Below are 17,885 nucleotides of genomic sequence, written 5' to 3'. Positions count from 1 at the left end.
AAATTTGATTACAAGATTTCCTTTAAGAATATTAATATTTTTATATATTCTTATTATTTTTTTATTTACAAGTTTAAATATAAAAATTTCCTGTTTGACTTTTGAACCTCTATATACATGAAACAGCAAACAATATCTAAGCTTTGCTGTAAATGATCCAAAATAAAGCTGTAAATTGGAGGCGTGCGGATCATGAGCAGATGCTTCTTGGTTTTCACACAATTATCAGATGTTATTCCCAGTAAAATTAATCATTTCAGGTCACGTGAACCTCAGAATGGAGGGAAGAGGGAAGCTGGGTTTTGAGTGTGAGGCTGCAGGAGGCTGAACCTCCTGCCAGGTGTTAAAATTGCCTGGAAGAAGGATATAAAGTCAGAACAAATATATCAATTAAACAGTGTGGCGTATTATCTAACTTTTTAGTGGAAAAATAAACAGAAAACAATCCAAGCAGCCTATTATCTGTTTGAAATATTACATTTTTTAGCAATATGTTAAACTTTTGTCATAAATTGGCGTTACTATATACTCAATAATGCATCTAAATAATATAGTAATAAATTAAATAATATTATATGATAAAATATTATATGTATTATTAATATAAAATTTACCGCAACAGCCCTATACAAAATCTAGGGGACCTTTATTTTGAAAACCTGATTAACCCTCTGTGTATATCCCTGTTGTGGTGTCTTTCGCGGTGGTAATTCTGGCTGATTCATTGTAGTCGGGCTGAAACTGAGCAAGCTATCTGACATTAATACTTTCTCATTGCACAGGTAAAGAAAAATATAACATTTACATTCATAAAATCATTGTATGTGAGCGTTTATTTTGTGCGACGCTGTTTGTGTGGTTTTCATCTGTAATTGTGTTGCTGTAGTGATGTATTTAGCCTTTAGCATCATTAGCATTCATGCTGATTCTTAATACTGTGTGAAGGGTTATAGATCAGTTTAAATTACATAAAATTAAGAAAACGTTTTCTTAAATACAGTCTGGAATAAGGTTACACAATGTCACGTTTCTACTGTTTTAGGGATTATAACTCTTTATATGACTGTGTGTGAACACCAATGTGCTACTCACCCTAGCATGTTAGCCATAAAAGATCTGTCAGTGTATTAAAATTGTTTTAGTTCGCAATATGTGTCTGATCTGTGACTGTGAATACAAAATGTATTATTTATATTTTCCGTAGTGTTTATTTAGCTTGAGAATAGTTTATTATTCAGATTAACAATGTAAGTAAATTACATCAGCAACATGATTCATCATTCAGCATCATTGAACTGTGTAGCTAATTCATTATACGGTTTTAAATGACACACATGGTTCTGTTTTGTACTAGATCTAAAAAAATGGACCGGCTGTTGAGGCTTGGAGGAGGGATGCCTGGACTGAGCCAGGTAAAATGTCACTTATTAAGATGCTGAGGTGTATTTACTTGTTTAGATAGCATATGCTGTGAGTGACAGAAGCTGAATGTTGAATGAGTACATAAACACTTACACACAGTGTTTATTGCATCTGCTGAGGTAGTAAGTGGGAAATTGGCTTAATTAATTTTTTTGTTTTTATTAAATATGAAGGGTTAGTTGGTTCACTCAGAAAATGTACTCTCTCTTATTTTGACCCACAACTTTGGTAATTTTGTAAAATGTAGTGCTTGCACTTTTAAAGGCAATTACAATAGGGGCTTCAGTAATGAACCATAAAAAGTGGTCCATGTGTGCTCTAATCCACTTTTTTTGTGTATAACAAGACCAAAATGTATTTACTGAACGTCTTTTCGATGCATTCAGTCAATAAAACCAGTGTAAATGACTTGCTTATAATAGTTTCTAGTGAATAAAGATAACATAGGTTTAATTTTTTTATCGTTAAACCTCACTCTTACCAAGAATACAACATGGTGTTAAAAAAAGTAATTTATGGTTTATTAATAACTTTAATTCTTCAAGAAATAATGCATCTGCATTTAGAATTAAGGATGCTTAAAGTGGCCTTCAACAGCTGTCAAACAAAAAATGGCCCCCTGCTTGAGACCACTAGGGACTTCCTTCGAAGATAAATGTGTCAGGTGGTAAGCAGTAGCACAAATAGGATGTCTTTATGGATGGGGGGGTTTCTCAGTACCTGTGTGTGATGGGAGGGAGACTGATCTCAGCCCTGTCTGCCAATTAACACTTCATATAACAGACTGTCTCCTGATTCACACTTCACTTCAGCATTCAGCGAGGAAGAGAGCGAGAAAACGGGGTGCAGAAAAAAGCACGTGATTCTTTTCTTTGCATGCATACTCTTTGAATTTTGTCTCTAGAGCTGCACATGGCATGTCAAATATTTAATACTGCATTTAAGAAGTTTAAATATTCACAGACTGTTGTCATTACAATCACATCTGATTTGATTTGGGAAATTCCATATTTTAATTTGTTGGCTTTTTATATTAATATGTTATTGTGTGTATGTGTAACATGATAATTGTGGTCTTCTCTTGCCTAACAACCTTGGAAATACACTTATAAATACACAATAAATACTAAATCTCTTATAACACCTTCCTCACGGTGACTGATAGATATCGAAGCTATCTCTTAATCCTGGTGTTTATCCGGCATGGTCCTGTACGTTATGTGACAGCTGTCAGTCAGAACCGGTTGGCAGTCGAGACCTCTAATCTATAAGTGTTTTCCTTGCACCTGCACCTCCCACTTTATTAAAACAAGCATTCAACAATAAAACGAGTCTGTTTGGATCTGGATGGTTTCTGCATACTTTACCCATTTCAATTGTAACTGTTCTAGATTCAGTATTAAACCAAAGATTTGCTTTTATTTTATTTTGTTTTGTTCTCCAATATACATTGGCATCACTTTTACAACAATGTAACCTGTCCACTTGTGATTGGATTATTCGAGATCGATGTTGGTGACATCTCGCTGAAGTGATTTGACACATCTGCACTGAAGTTTAACTGTGTGTGTGTATTTTCTGCAGGGTCCTCCCACAGATGCCCCTGCTGTGGACACTGCTGAACAAGTCTACATCTCCTCTCTTGCCCTGCTTAAGGTAAAAACACAGACAGGTCATGTGGATGTTTCTTTCTCTTTTAGATATTAAATGTGACCCTGTTTTTAAAATCCAGTTTAAAGTCTCATAATCTAATGATGATATAAGGAGCATCAAAGTTGGATTTCCATTCATTGATTTCAGTGTTTGACATTACCTTACTCAGTCAATATTAAAGATGTCAAGGTTATATTTGGACAGAATGTTCTTTACATTATGTAGGATGATTTTATGTAAAAAACAGGAAATCACAAAAATGACTTTAGTTGGGGTTTCACAAACTGGGTCAAATATAGAGACACTCTCTAGCAGAAGAACATCATTTTTGTTTTTGTATGTACAGATGTTGAAACATGGGCGAGCTGGCGTGCCCATGGAAGTCATGGGTCTGATGTTAGGAGAGTTTGTAGACGATTACACTGTGCGTGTGATTGACGTGTTTGCCATGCCACAGTCAGGAACGGTGAGTGAGACCTTTCCAACAATTGACATTCTGCTTAAAGGGATAGTTCACCCAAAAATGAAAATTCAGTTATCACTTACTAACCCTCAAGTTGTTTGTGTATTTTGAAAAATAAAACGGTTTTTAATAAAAACAGATCTGAGGCACCATTGACTTCCATAGTATTCTTTTATGCTACTATGAAAGTGAATAGTGCCCCAGATCTGCTTGGTTACAAACATATTTTGTGCTACTCAAAATAGAGACCCAAATTGCCTACTGATTTTCACTTACTGTATAGTATGCAGGGATGTGATTTTTCGGTGTAATTACGGATTTCCATATTTTCCTTCCTTCCTTGGTGGGATACTTCTCTAAATCACATGAATCCAATAAGTTTTATTTTGTGGGGGTGGGGGTATGCGCACGTTGTTTTTAGAGGCTTCATCGTTATCCAACATGTATCCCTGACCGTAGGTTTTTTCGACTTGATTTGGCGCCGCAAAACCGACAGGCAGGTGACATCAAAGTACCAAAAGAGTGATTTGAAAAATCAAAAGGAGTCTGATTTCAAATTGCTGATGTCATCCGCCTTTTCGGTGTTCTTCATCATACAAATGCTTGTTGAGGATGCGCAGAGCGACTATATTCGGGACGTAAAGTCACAAAACACTGTAAAACCTTATCACTGTAGAATTCGGAGATGTCAAAGATATAAATTAAAAATATAGCTGCAAGCAGTAATCCCGGGGTCAAGCCGAACATGGGAACAAAAGGAAATAGAGTTTGGGTGAGCAGGTTAAAGAACGCAGGAAAACCTTATTATTTCAGACCAAATAATACAAAAGATATCAACAAAAAAATCTATGTTCTTGCCCGCTGCCATTGTCCCTCTCTCATTGAGAATCATGGAATACAAAATCTTTAAAAAAAAATGTGAATGGTCCTTGCTGTGGCAAATCTTGGGACACAAAATGTTACAACAAGGTTAATGTGTCAAAAGAGCCCACCCCAATGTCTCCACCATTTTCTGATGCAGAGATATAGCTCTTGCAAAACGGTTGCGTTATTTTCATTATTTGCTAGGTAGTGCATTGGCATCCACCAATGATTATACTCCAAGCCATGAAAGGAATAATCCATGATGATTTATGATTTTTGATGCAAGTTTGCAGTAACCATTTTCCTATCTAAAGACCACTAGGTGGCTCTATGATGAAATCATGCATGCAACCCCAGTCAATGACTATTATTACATCTAGCTAGTTTTACCTTCAGTGCAGGAGAGGTCTTGCAATTTGTCGCAATGTGTATGCATCAAGTGCCTTTGTATGCATATGAAGCAAAAGAAGTATACTTTGCATAGTTGTGCGTTCGACTGTGCGGGTATGCTCACATAAACATTAAAGCGAACCATACTGCCCTATAAAGGCAAAGTGCAGTAACTACGCAAACACTGAAACCGAGAAAAATGCCCCTAAAGTTTTTAACACCAGCCAGTCAAACATGTTACTGTAATTTTTGCATTCGTGTTTCTCTGAAATGTGACAAAATTAAACCAGGAGACTTTGTCACAAGACACAACAGATCTCACACAGCCCATTTCAACCCTTAACTCAAGTTTGACCAAATGCGTAGTTACTGTGCTTTGTTTTTATAGAGGAGTATACTTGCACCTTAAAAGCCAAATTATAGTCCATTTTTTACGTGTACACGAGGGTCCGTGAAGAGTGCATGCTTACTGTATGCGACTATGCGCACCACCAGGTTTTTTTGAAATTCTGTAATATTGTATGTGTCATACATTTTGTCGCAACGCGTATGCGCTGAACGTCTGTGTACACGTACAAGTCAGATAAACTATACTTTGCAAAGCTGTGCATTTGACCGTGCTCATACATTCACATACATGTAAAAAAACAAACTATAGCTCAAACTTTAGTCTCTAGAGCTCATTTGTGCTCCTTCAGTGATGAGATGTTTGTTGTGTTGACAGGGTGTGAGTGTTGAGGCTGTGGACCCTGTGTTTCAAGCCAAAATGTTGGACATGTTAAAACAGACGGGAAGGTGAGTAGCGACAATATTTTGATCGTCAATGATAATTCACAATAGTGCACAAAACACCATGTGATTTTTACTGTGTGCCTATCTGTGTGTTTTAGGCCTGAGATGGTAGTGGGCTGGTACCACAGTCACCCTGGCTTTGGCTGCTGGTTGTCGGGTGTGGATATTAACACACAGCAGAGTTTCGAGGCTTTGTCAGAACGGGCTGTCGCTGTGGTGGTGGACCCCATTCAGAGCGTCAAGGGAAAGGTATTTGTTCATACATGGATACTAAAGTAATACTTGATAGCCTAAAATCCACTTAAATAAATAGTCACTAATGCAAGGTACAATCGTACAGAGGCTTACCCACAGATTAAATTTTATTTTCCTTTGTAAATGTGATTTTGAATCTCTCATCTTGTCTCCTCTTCTTGTCGTCTTGTATCATCTCGCTTCTTATCTTGTCTACTTTCCCCATCTACCTCTTTTTTTGTATTTCTATATATGTGAACGTGTGCTCACACTTTCTCCGAGTGTGAGAGCGTCTGGATGTCTGTGATTTTTCCTGTCTGCTCGCTGCTGTGAGCTCTATTAACACCTTCTGTACCATGTGAGATAGTGTGAGGACTCCATCTCTCCCATCATTCCTAGCTGGGAGGATGGGGAGAGAGGAGACGAAGGTATTATTGAAAGAAGAAGAAACGACTCGAGAACAAGAAATATACAATATATACCAAATATTTGCTGGGAAGGACTTAAATATGAAATAAAGTTATTATGATAATGCACAGAATTCATAATGTTATGAATATAAACTTGAAGGCTCCACTTTTTTAATGCGGTATGGGTCTGATTCAATTTGGCTGTATGCATTTAGATGAATCAGGATTTTCATGCTCAAAGGTTACATTTAGCTACATTGTATAGTTTTCATCCATAATTCCTCACACCGACTAAGTATCGTCATGTTTGTGTAAACTCGTGTCCATGATTTAAAAAAAAATGGTGTCAGGACAACACGGTCCTCCCTGTTTTTCTCCTGTGCCTGATAATTCTCTTTCCAAACACCAAACTGACAGACAGACAGTGTGTCCCCCTCAGCACAGATGCAGGACACTGCGGGATCTTACACCAGTTTGGTTCAATCAGATTTAACAAGACCCCAGGGTTCACAAGGCGTCACTTTCTGTAGTGCGGTTGGAGTCGTGTGTGTTCAGCACTCCTCCCATTGGCACAATATATGGTTCCTTTAGTGGGATTTGGTCCATGGTTTGATTTATTTAATTCCTTGATTTTATTAGCAGCAAATGGTGGTGTTTAAAAGCATCAGATTTATTACCTTCTAATGGCATTGGTGGTCATGCTGTAAAAACCTGCGCACATCTCCACCTGCCTTAAGCCAATGATAGGATTTCACAATATTTAACCCATCCAATAAGTGTGTAGTGTTGTAGGTTTGAGCAATAATAATGGTAGATATTGGATGCAAACAGTATGTGATGACTTTATGTAGTGGATCATAAAGCTGTATTTTGCCGTCATTTTTCTTGCACATCTCCTGTTATGTATGTGAAGCCCAGGTGTGCTCTCACTGCATATATAATGTGACAAATATCTGCTTAAGCTTTTGTTTCTAAGCCTGTGCTCCTACTGTACGATGTGTCCCTCGCTGTTTACAAGTAGAACAAGACTACTCTGAATACAATTAGTTCTCACAATGCATTATAAATCTTAATTCATATACATAAACTATTGATTTGCTGAAGAAGTAGCAAACACATTTATAATTTCTGTGTTACTCTACTCTATTTTTCTCCCGCAGGTTGTAATTGATGCCTTTAGGCTAATAAATGCCAATATGATGGTTTTGGGTCATGAGCCACGTCAGACCACATCAAACCTGGGACACCTCAACAAGCCCTCGATTCAGGTTACCTTTTTTTGTCTTTTATTTGACTGCTTCCAATGCATTAATGTTCATGCAATTGATCAATGATTTTAACCAACATGACTTTTCGATGCCAGCACTACCAGTCGAGCTACGGGTCCTTGAAATTATTGAAAGTTTGTGAATCTGGGGGAAATAATTCAAGGCCCTGGGAAGTTTTTGAAAATATACATACGTAGAATACAGGTCATTGAAAGTGCTTGAATCTAGTTTTCTGAAAAATATATCCATTCTCTGTGTAGTATAGGAAAGTATCATAAAAATTCTAGACTTTTTTTAAGCACATGTGCTAAACTGTTCACTTTAAATGCTTATATCTTCCGTATGCGAATGTTAATTCATACCAAAATGCTTTTTTGAATAGTTATGTTTGACACATGAAAACGTCTCTGGTTACGCTGCGTCTCCCTTGCCATACTTTCTGCGTCCCTGTAACGCCGTTTTTGGCAATATTTCAGATAGCGATGTACTTCCTGGCTCCCGCGTCACCCTGTCTTTGTCGTTAAGCCTCACCATTGGTTGAATTTCATATACACATTCAGACTCACTTACCCCTGGAAGCCTCCCCAAAGTGTCACCGCACTGACGCAGTGCAAGTTTCCTTTAAAGGGAATTGTAATAAGTATTTTGAAAGGTAACACGATGTAACCTTGCTCTCATTTGAAATATGTCCCCACATTTAGTCCTTGAATTTGAGGGTATTGGACCTGGAAAAAGTCCTTGTAAGGTCCTTGAATTTGAAGTTAACTAAGGTGTGGGAACCCTGATAATTATTTTTGCAGTCATAATTTCTAGTACTACGTTTAACCAAAGATATTTAATATTAAGTTGTGTCACTGATTTGAATGGGGGAGATCGCAACAGTCAATATGGTTGCTTAAGTCCTGCCTTCCAGTAAAGAGAACCCATCGTTACAGAATGACGTAATGATGTAACAAGACCTGCAGGTGTTCAAAAATGGTAGCGCAGTAACTCGACTTCTTTAAAAAGACTTGGGTTTACTTTAACTCAAAAATCAAATCACAAAAATGAATATTAAGAGATGTTTCTCTTGTACAGGCTTTGATTCATGGGCTCAACAGACATTATTACTCAATCACTATTAACTACAGGAAGAACGAATTGGAGCAGAAGGTTTGTAGACTCATAAAATTCAAACCCTTTTTCTTCTTTCCTACAATACCAATGGCTATTTGTTATACCACAGACCATAATGGATAATGGCATTGTGTGTGATTTCTTTTCAGATGTTACTAAACCTTCATAAGAAAAGCTGGATGGAGGGTCTAACCCTGCAGGATTACAGTGAACACTGCAAACTGAATGAGACCATCGTCAAAGAGATGCTTGAACTGGCCAAAAACTATAATAAAGTGAGTAACTGCCCTGGGAATCTTGCTTTTGTGTTTTTTTTTGGGGATGGATTAGGGTCCCAGAATGCACTATGTATACCAAAAACTTGTCTCCTTTTGACACATACGTTGGGTGCTGGAAGATTTTGTTTCTGTATTCTAATATATCTGTTTGTCTTTTCAGGCCGTTGAAGAAGAGGACAAGATGACACCAGAGCAACTTGCCATTAAGAATGTTGGAAAACAGGTGATTACTTTATGTTCTTGTGTCTCTATATTACTATATATTACATTTTTTTGCTAACTTTGTCGTTCGTAATATGTGTAGAATATTTAAGATCCTCGTTTAGTCGCTATGCAGGACTTTACAGAGCTTTTATCTACCAATATCTCTCTCTCTCTATCTTTTTATTCAGGATCCCAAACGGCATTTGGAAGAGCATGTCGACGTTCTTATGACATCCAATATTGTGCAGTGCCTTGCAGCGATGTTGGACACGGTTGTGTTTCAGTGATTCCCCCTCAGTCTCTGTCTGTGCATAAATGTTCATATTCTACAGCTGTTTTGTCTTTTTAAGAAATAAACATAAAATTCCAGTAGTAGCTTTGTCGTTTTTAACGTTGATGCAGAGAGTGCATTTGATGAAAACGTTTACTGCTCTTACACAAATTCAGATCTACAGCTGGAGAAATTTTGTAAATGTCCCGTTGATGCACATTGAACATTTTCAGTAACTTTAGTGACTGGATGTAAATAAGTAGCCTAGTTTTTTCCTTTCCCCTTTAAATTCCTTAAATTATGGTAGATTTTTAAAGAAAAACACTGAAATGTACCAAATGTTTTAATGCTATTTCTAAATCTGTTCTTACACATCAATAACTATATGTTATACAGCTAGTTTTTACTTAAGTATAACCTAAACATTTACAGTTTTACATATTTGAATAGGCTGCACGTCCACACCAGATAATGGAATTGTAGAGTTTCAATACATAAAGTATAAACCCAAATAAGGTTGGATAAACAATTTGTATATTGTGTAACCATAACAATTTGTATAGTGTGTTTTAGTAGGGGAGAGCGGGGCACAACCTAGCGAATTTTTTTTTTTTTTGCTTTGGCTATGACATTCAAAAAAAATATTTTAAGTTCAAATTATCATTTTTTACACAGTTAACACAAATTTTGTAAAGTTTGTTTGTGGGACCTACCGTTATCTTACAATTACACCAAAGTGACAGGAGTGCAAGCGTTACAACTTACCCCATAGGTGGGGTAAATTGTAACAAAAAGAGGGTTTAAACACAAATAATTCAATAAAATTCTGTCTATATACTAAAGGTGGATATTGTTTATGTATTTGCCTATAATAGATAGATATTCACACATTCATTCACGATCCTGCATCTAATCATCCTTGCATTATGCATCAATGCATGTAAATAGATTTTTTTTAAAGGCCGCACAATCATTGCCAATTATTTCCTGATATTGTATTAACAGTTATAATTTTGATGAATAGTATTTACTAGGGCTGGGTATCGATTCAGATTTTCCAGATCGATTCGATTTCGATTCACAAGCTATCAAATTGATTCGATTTCGATTCTTGATTCATTTTTTTTTATTCCGGTTCTTGGGCCGGTTTTTATACTCAATTCTCGATTCAACTCAATGAATATAGATTTAATACAAATACTATATTAATAAAAAGAACAGTGAACTGCAGGTTACAAGTGGGTAATTCATAAAATCGATGAAGCACCTGAAACCGCCATTTTAAGCACTGAATGAATGAATGAATGACAGGTTCGCCTCTCGCTCCTTGATATCATCACGCAAGGCAAAAAAGGGGGTGACATCTACTGAAGAAGACTAGAAATTCGATTAACGTTCATCTTTCTTTCAATGTTTGCAGAAATAAATATGAAAGAAAAAAAAATCGATTCTGCTCTTTGAGGATCGATTCTGAATCGACCAGGTTTTAAAAAACGATTAATCAGAAAATCGACATTGTTTTTATTTCATTATTATTCTATTCCTAAGGCTTAATTGTAACATTGTGTTGCAACTAACCCCGCTATGTAAAAATTTTTCAATCCCAGCTATCAGTTACTAGAGGTTGCTGACATGTTTCAAAATTGTGTTATGTTTTAGGTAACAAATCGGTGATTAAAATAATATAAGATTGGATTTCATGGCTCAGAATTTTACTTTCATCCCTCCAAAACACCCCTTTTCAACTTCAATATCAAACACACAAAAAACTTTTCACAAATTCACAGGAGATCATCTTCTGACACTAAGAGAAAAGACCAAAAGCACAGATTGCTCGGCCTTGTATAAATATGTAAAGTAGCCGTGTTACAATTAACACTGCATTAGTTTGTGACCCCCTCACCCCTACTTGAGACCAACAAATTTTAACATATCCTGTTTGGATAATTCCTGCACATAAAATAAACTTCTGTAATAAATATTTTTATTATTATTTTGAATATTTCTGTAGATCTTTTAGATGAATTTGGGTCTTGGCCTGCATTGGCCTTGTCTTAATTTGGACCCCTCAAAGACTTGGTCTTGACACACTCCGGTCTTATCTTGGTCTCAGGTGGTCTTAACAACAAGACTAGCTGTATAACCCAGGGGTCTTCAAACTTTCACCCCTTGGATAAGAAAGGCATGGAGCAAGGACCCCCTGATACTAAATGTGTAAACAGAGATGCAGATGGCCATTGGATGTAAACAATTGCAAAAAGTATTGTTTCCCCAAACACATTCCCTTATCCATTGTTCAGCCAAACAGTTCTGCCCCAAACTCAGCTGTCACATAGACATTTGTGATTTCTCAGGACACCTATTTATAACGATAACCATAGGAACATTTAACACGTGAATGGCTGAAAACGCTTACAACAGCTTTAATGTCAATCTAAATGTAAATTCCAGCCCATCCTACTGCGCTCAAACGCGACGTCAGTTTGCTATAATAAGCGAAGACTTGAACAGTCAGTGAATGTCTGAGGTCTGAACCCTGAACACTTACTGAGCTCCGGAAGTTTCTCTGTGAGTTATGCACCTGCATCAGCTTCCCTCACCTTCCACACTGACCAATCAACTGGAGAGCGTGGACAATGATTTCACGTGCAACACCTCCACGTGGGAGGACCGCGTCTCCTCCTCCCGTGACTCCCTCCAGGAGAACGAGCCTCCGCTGAAACGATTTTCCACCGGGATCTTAAATCCATCCGACGATTCTTCGGACTGTAGGGATGAAGATACGGCACGGAATGACGGTGAAAGTGCCGACAAGAGTCGTTTATCTGAATCCACTCAAGATTTCGCCTCTTCTGTCATGTTCTCGTATTCGGGTCAACAGGTTTTGCCCGCGCTCCCTTCGCTCTCCGGTCACTACGTAACTCCTCACTCGGTCATTAACGGGCATTATAGCGGGCTGAGTTACGCGTATCCACAGCCGTATGGACAAACTTACCCCGACACCGGGGTCTATCCGTTTCCCGCTGTGCCCGGTAAAGCGCAGGTTTATCTGTGTAACCGAGCTCTGTGGGTCAAATTTCACAGACACCTGACAGAAATGATTATTACTAAACAGGGCCGGTGAGTTTACTTTATTTTTTCTTTAATGTAAACTTTTTTTTGGACGCCATTTAGAAAAAGTGTCATAAGGAATGAATGACTGTTCTGCACGGACATTTTTATTATAAATTAACATTTAGACAAAATAACTATGATTTAATTTTAGGAAAAGTGTAGTAAAATAGGCTATTTTGCCAAAATTAATTATCTTTTGTATTACACTGTCAGTAGGCTTGGTAGCTACCCATAAGGTTCCGTTTTGTACCTTTTCAGGTATACTAAACAGTACAATATTGTACCTTTTTGGGTACATTACTCCTCTAAATATTCTTTGAAAAAAGGATACAAATAAAATTAAGAATAAGAAATAAATACATTTTGTTTTTGTTTTTTATAATTTTGATTAAAAGGTTATTTGGGGAAACAAACATTTAATCCAGGTAACAGAAGAATCGTTTTAAAACCTTAAACCTTTCTTTTTAAGTGTATGGTTATTGTGAGATTTGTGGTTAGTATTTTCCACAAATGAAACATTGAAATAATGTTACTAGTTAAGTCATTGTTGATTTTCGTACATTAAATTGTCACTATTTTTTATAAAGCAATACATTTACTCATTTGTATTTTTTTCCCCGCAGGCGGATGTTCCCGTTTTTAAGTTTAAGTGTTTCTGGTCTTGACCCAGCGTGTCAATATAATGTGATTGTGGATGTCATTCTGGCGGATCCGAACCACTGGAGGTTTCAGGGCGGAAAGTGGGTTCCGTGCGGAAAAGCGGACACTAATGTCAATGGTAAACCGCTCTTATCCAAAGCGCGCGCACGGACAGCCAGGAAAATAATAATATCTGAAAAAGTTGTAGCTTGATATTAATCTACGGTAATAATGTTACATGGTGATAAAGTACATTATTGTTTGTGTTTTGAAGGAAACCGAGTGTACATACACCCGGACTCTCCAAACACAGGTGCGCACTGGATGCGTCAGGAGATCTCTTTCGGGAAACTGAAGCTGACAAACAACAAGGGAGCTTCCAGCAACTCTACGCAGGTGATTATGTTATTTATTATGTTTATATTAATTGTTTTATTTAGAAGATGTAGACAGTGTTGGAACATAAAAACAAATTGCCAGTGGATCAGGTTTGTTGTAAGAACTATCTTTTTGCTTTATAAGATGATCGTCCTCCAGTCTCTTCACAAATATCAGCCGAGAATACACGTGGTCGAAATAAACGAGAACGGAGATGAAGATGCTGGTCCCGATCGAGTGCAAACCTTTATATTTCCTGAGACGCAATTCATGTCTGTCACAGCTTACCAGAACACTGATGTAAGAACTATAGTTTCATTGCATGGATTATTAATTAATTGTATATATTATTTAATATTATAAAGACTTAAGGGAATATGTTTCTTTCCTCAGATAACTCAACTAAAGATAGATCACAATCCATTTGCTAAAGGATTTCGGGACAATTATGATACGTAAGTCTATTGCCATGCAAATGAATGCATTGTTAATTGTTTCTCTTGCAATTTAAAGTTGAATTGTAAATTTGGCTTAATTATAGAAATAATCATGATGTTTTATGCTAATTGTATGGTTAGGTTGCAAACAGACATTTTTATCATATTTTTCTAATATTATTCTATAATGTGCAGCATGTCGTCCTCACAATTGAAACATTATTTTTAAAAAGCTGTATTTGAAAAGACCATGACTTTGATTGGGGAACACAATAATCTAGTATTTAATAATTACATTGTCATGTAAAGTGTGACCTAACATCCTTGTGTTTTTCTCCATGTGTCTAGAAGTTACATAAGCTGCGACACTGACCGGTTGACTCCTACACCGGGTGACACTCCTCGCTCTCACACTCTGCCTGGATCCCGGTATACAATGACAAATTCTTTATTCCAAGACCAGTTTTTCAACAGTTACACTAAGTCCTGTTTTACAACCCTAACCCCTCACACTGGTACCACTGATCAAGCGATCACATTCACTAACAGCCTCATAACATCGACACAAACCCAAGACAGCACCATGGCCTCTGGGCAGCGCTGGTTTGTTCCCTCCTCATCTGGTGAAACTGATGTTAACGCAGAAACTCTGCTTTCTTACACTACAGTAGGGGTCAAAGGTCTTCATAATTCTACTGGTGCTTTGGATTGCTACACGAGTCCATCCGGTTGGGATCTACTGGGTTCATCAGAAATCAGCAATAAATCCTCAGGTTTGCCTGGTTGGGACCTAGATGCAAGCCTTGAAAGAACAACGCAACCAAATTACTTGCAAGAAGAGCGAGATATTTTGGAAATGAACAGATCCACACTTGAAGGCAATGACAATGCGGATTTGACCTGGACTGAGACTCAGTCGTCTATTAAATCAGTTGATTCTAGTGACTTAAAGATTTTAGAAGAGGTTAAACAGACTTCCTCTATCACTTCTGTTTCACATGATCAGAGTGCATTGAAAACAGACACACAGGTCTCACAACAAGGCAATGAGAGAACTGGAGTCACAGAATCTGACATTTTTCATTTGAATAGTCAGACATCAACCTGCATGGACTAAATGTGCAAATAAATTGTGAATGCAGAAACAGCATTCTTGTGATGATTTATATATATGTTTATGCATATTTATGTACATAACAATGACAAATGCAAAAAAATGACACTTAAGGATGAGAGCTAACATCTTTAATTGTATGAACTCTTGTGCTGTTTATACTTTGTTGTTGTGGACATGTTGTAAAAATGTTATGGGCTATAGTATTTGTTAAAATCTTCAGCCCCAATATAACAGATATGGATCTTTTAAAGATATATACGTATGAAATACCCTATTAGATTAGGTTGCTGTATAATTTAAAATGTGCTAATGTTAAGTATTGGCATTCTGCTGGTTTCAGAATGTTAGATTAGAAATGGTCTCATTGTAAATATATTAAATGTACATTAAATCCTAAGTCAGAATTGTGATTGGTTATTATTATTATTAATATTTCGTAATACTACTACTAAAAGTGTATAGGAATACCGCCGTTTTGACGCTCGCGCTGCCACCATGCGGAAAATTAGGGATCTGACATTTAAACGTGCTTTCAGACCCACCTTCACAAAGAAGCCCCATTCACCTCATAGAGGTATGTGCTTTTATAAGAATATACAAAAAGTGAAGGAAAATAACATTTGCAATGTAATCGCCAAATTGATTTCACACCGAAACAATTAAATTATTTAAAGAGATAATTTACCCAAAAATGAAAACTCTGTTATCATTTACTCACTCTCATGTTGTTACAAACCTTTATAAATGTCTTTGTTCTGGTAAACATTAAGAAAGATATTTAGAGAAATGTTTGTAAGCAAACCATTTATGAGCCCTATTCACTTACATAGTATTCTTTTTGCCTACTATGGAAGTGAACAGGGCTCATGATCGGTTTGGTTACAATTCCTCAAAATATCTTCCTTTGTGTTCATCAAAACAAAGAAATGTATACAGGGTTGTTATAACATGACAGTGAGTAAATGATGACAGAATTGTCATTTTTGGGTGAACTATCCCTTTAATTCGCAAGTGGAGGTGTTTTTTTAATCAAGCCCACAAGATGGCGCCAACGTCTTAAGGAATGAAGGTGCCACTTGATAATTATTAGAAGTTATATGGTGAATTCAGGTATATTGGAACACTTTTAAAAGTCAAATTAGTGTCGCACATGTCACATATTACCTTAATGCAGCATTTGTGATCACGCTGACTCCATATTTTGTGCATTTGTTGACACCAGTGTGTACCTAAAACAATCAAACTGTTAATGCTATTACATAAAATGCATCAAACCAGGTGGCATCTGCAAGTAAATTTCTTTCTGAGTTTTCCCAAAACTTTATTTTATTAACACAATTATAAATCATTTTAAGTTTCATTTTTAACGCATTGACAAACGCCCTGGCACGTCCATTATTAGCTTGTCAATCATTTTTGAGCATTAATAATATAATAGCCAATATTTTATCATTTAAATTTTTAAATGAAAGCCTTTGCTTTTTTATAAAATGTACGGCATATTTTGTTGTTCAGTTGAAAAGATACGGACGGTTTTGTTGAGTGTTATTAATGAATTACGGGACACGTGGACTTAGGTAAAAAAAAATGACTTGTGTAACTCTGTAAGCGCATTGACAAAAGTTCCCATATTTTTTAAATAAACTGAAGCCGCAAGGCTATACCGGTGTATTCCATCCATCCATTCATCCACCACAACCCGGTCAGAGCTGCGTCACGCGATCACCAATGACACGCTGAAGGAGCGCAAGCACGAACGCGCGCGTGCGAAGAAAAAGCGCTCGTTCTCCGTTAGCGAAAAATCAACGATTTACTCCGTAATTGCGTCGCCACTAAAACCATACATGACATTTTATTTCAACGTTGCCACAAATAGCTTACAGAAATACCATAGAGAAGACCACAACAGCTAATTATAATAGAGAGGAGAATTACGAGAGATGGATGAGAAAGACCAAGGAGCGCAGATGGAGCCGCTGCTTCCTGCGGTAAGAACCTGTTTCATCTTTACTCTGGGAATGCAAGAACAATTGCAAGAAGATATATGATATAAAAACATTTACTGTGCTTTAAGATGCATTTGGTTAAAGGTGCGCTGGTGGACGGCCATCATTCACCTACAGTATTCCCCCAATGGAAGACATCGTGCTTGAATTATTCATTGCACCGTTAACACTTATTCTCCTTTAGTGTGAAATGGGTTTTTGTTACACGGAAACGGCATTTTTAATGTGACTAAGGCTTACACAGGCATGGGTGTATTATGCATTTATGCATTTTACACGTTTATTAATGTTTAATGGCGCATGGTTTGGGGTGTAGATAGATGTGGGTCTCACTGTGAGTATGCAGCATGCCTCCGATCTCATTATTCCTGATTCAGGCCTTACATGTGATTGGAGGAGACATGTGGTTGTGTCTAAGTAATGTGTGTGTGTGGCTGTTATCTGCAACATTTTTCCTCCATCGCCCATTTACCACCATATGTAGGAATCACCTGTTCTCCACCATCACCCATCTACTGTATAGTAGCCTAAGCCTTTGAATGCGTTCTTATGCAGGTTCCAGGTTTTCAGAATTGGGCTGACCAGATGATTTTGGAATCAAACTCAACATTGACCCTTAATCTGAATATTGATGGGAATGTGTTTCAAACGCCTTAGATTAACCAAAGCATATTTTAATGTCTATCGAGGCCCGTGTTTTGTAATTTTGTTAATAGGTGACCCCAGAAAAAACAGTGCCTCTATCACGATCTCTAGCCTCTTACTGTAATTGCACTCCATCCATGTGCAAATAAAAAAATGGAGTGGATTTTATAAGAGTAGGAGCCAT

The 17,885-nt window shown here is 37.1% G+C and overlaps 3 protein-coding genes across 7 annotated transcripts in view; all 3 read left to right on the top strand.

The window, feature by feature from the left end:
* Window positions 1-684: 684 nt before the first annotated feature.
* psmd14 (proteasome 26S subunit, non-ATPase 14) lies at window positions 685-9,466 on the top strand. The gene is made up of 11 exons (XM_065241597.2): window positions 685-782; window positions 1,355-1,412; window positions 3,007-3,078; window positions 3,422-3,541; window positions 5,517-5,587; window positions 5,683-5,833; window positions 7,389-7,496; window positions 8,574-8,648; window positions 8,762-8,887; window positions 9,051-9,113; window positions 9,283-9,466. The coding sequence occupies exons 2-11, from the start codon at window positions 1,365-1,367 to the stop codon at window positions 9,379-9,381; spliced, it is 933 nt and encodes a 310-aa protein (XP_065097669.1). The 5' UTR covers window positions 685-782; window positions 1,355-1,364; the 3' UTR covers window positions 9,382-9,466.
* Window positions 9,467-12,927: 3,461 nt separating this feature from the next.
* Window positions 12,928-15,292, top strand: tbr1a (T-box brain transcription factor 1a). The gene is made up of 5 exons (XM_065241596.1): window positions 12,928-13,257; window positions 13,393-13,514; window positions 13,641-13,796; window positions 13,890-13,951; window positions 14,282-15,292. The coding sequence occupies exons 1-5, from the start codon at window positions 13,107-13,109 to the stop codon at window positions 15,048-15,050; spliced, it is 1,260 nt and encodes a 419-aa protein (XP_065097668.1). The 5' UTR covers window positions 12,928-13,106; the 3' UTR covers window positions 15,051-15,292.
* A 1,484-nt stretch (window positions 15,293-16,776) lies between these two features.
* Window positions 16,777-17,885, top strand: part of slc4a10a (solute carrier family 4 member 10a) — a 55,571-nt gene continuing 54,462 nt past the window's right edge. For 4 of the 5 annotated variants that reach the window (XM_065241591.1, XM_065241590.1, XM_065241594.1 and 1 more), the window contains exon 1: window positions 16,778-17,038. In XM_065241591.1, coding sequence (XP_065097663.1) covers window positions 16,991-17,038 — 48 coding nt within the window. In that variant the 5' untranslated portion in view covers window positions 16,778-16,990. Of the gene's footprint in view, window positions 17,039-17,885 lie in introns of all 5 variants that reach the window. The other variant, XM_065241595.1, reaches the window with a different exon arrangement.

The sequence above is a fragment of the Paramisgurnus dabryanus genome, chromosome 14, assembly GCF_030506205.2.
Source record: "Paramisgurnus dabryanus chromosome 14, PD_genome_1.1, whole genome shotgun sequence".
In the NCBI taxonomy this organism is placed as follows: domain Eukaryota; kingdom Metazoa; phylum Chordata; class Actinopteri; order Cypriniformes; family Cobitidae; genus Paramisgurnus; species Paramisgurnus dabryanus.
This window is presented reverse-complemented; position numbering and strand designations above follow the sequence as displayed.

Coding starts and splice junctions, on each gene's coding strand:
- psmd14 (XM_065241597.2), top strand. CDS start 1,365: ATGGACCGGCTGTTGAGGCTTGGAGGAGGGATGCCTGGACTGAGCCAG. Junction 3,079..3,421: donor CCTCTCTTGCCCTGCTTAAG/GTAAAAACACAG, acceptor TTGTATGTACAG/ATGTTGAAACATGGGCGAGC. Junction 5,834..7,388: donor TTCAGAGCGTCAAGGGAAAG/GTATTTGTTCAT, acceptor TTTCTCCCGCAG/GTTGTAATTGATGCCTTTAG.
- tbr1a (XM_065241596.1), top strand. CDS start 13,107: ATGTTCCCGTTTTTAAGTTTAAGTGTTTCTGGTCTTGACCCAGCGTGT. Junction 13,258..13,392: donor AGCGGACACTAATGTCAATG/GTAAACCGCTCT, acceptor TGTGTTTTGAAG/GAAACCGAGTGTACATACAC. Junction 13,515..13,640: donor CTTCCAGCAACTCTACGCAG/GTGATTATGTTA, acceptor TTGCTTTATAAG/ATGATCGTCCTCCAGTCTCT.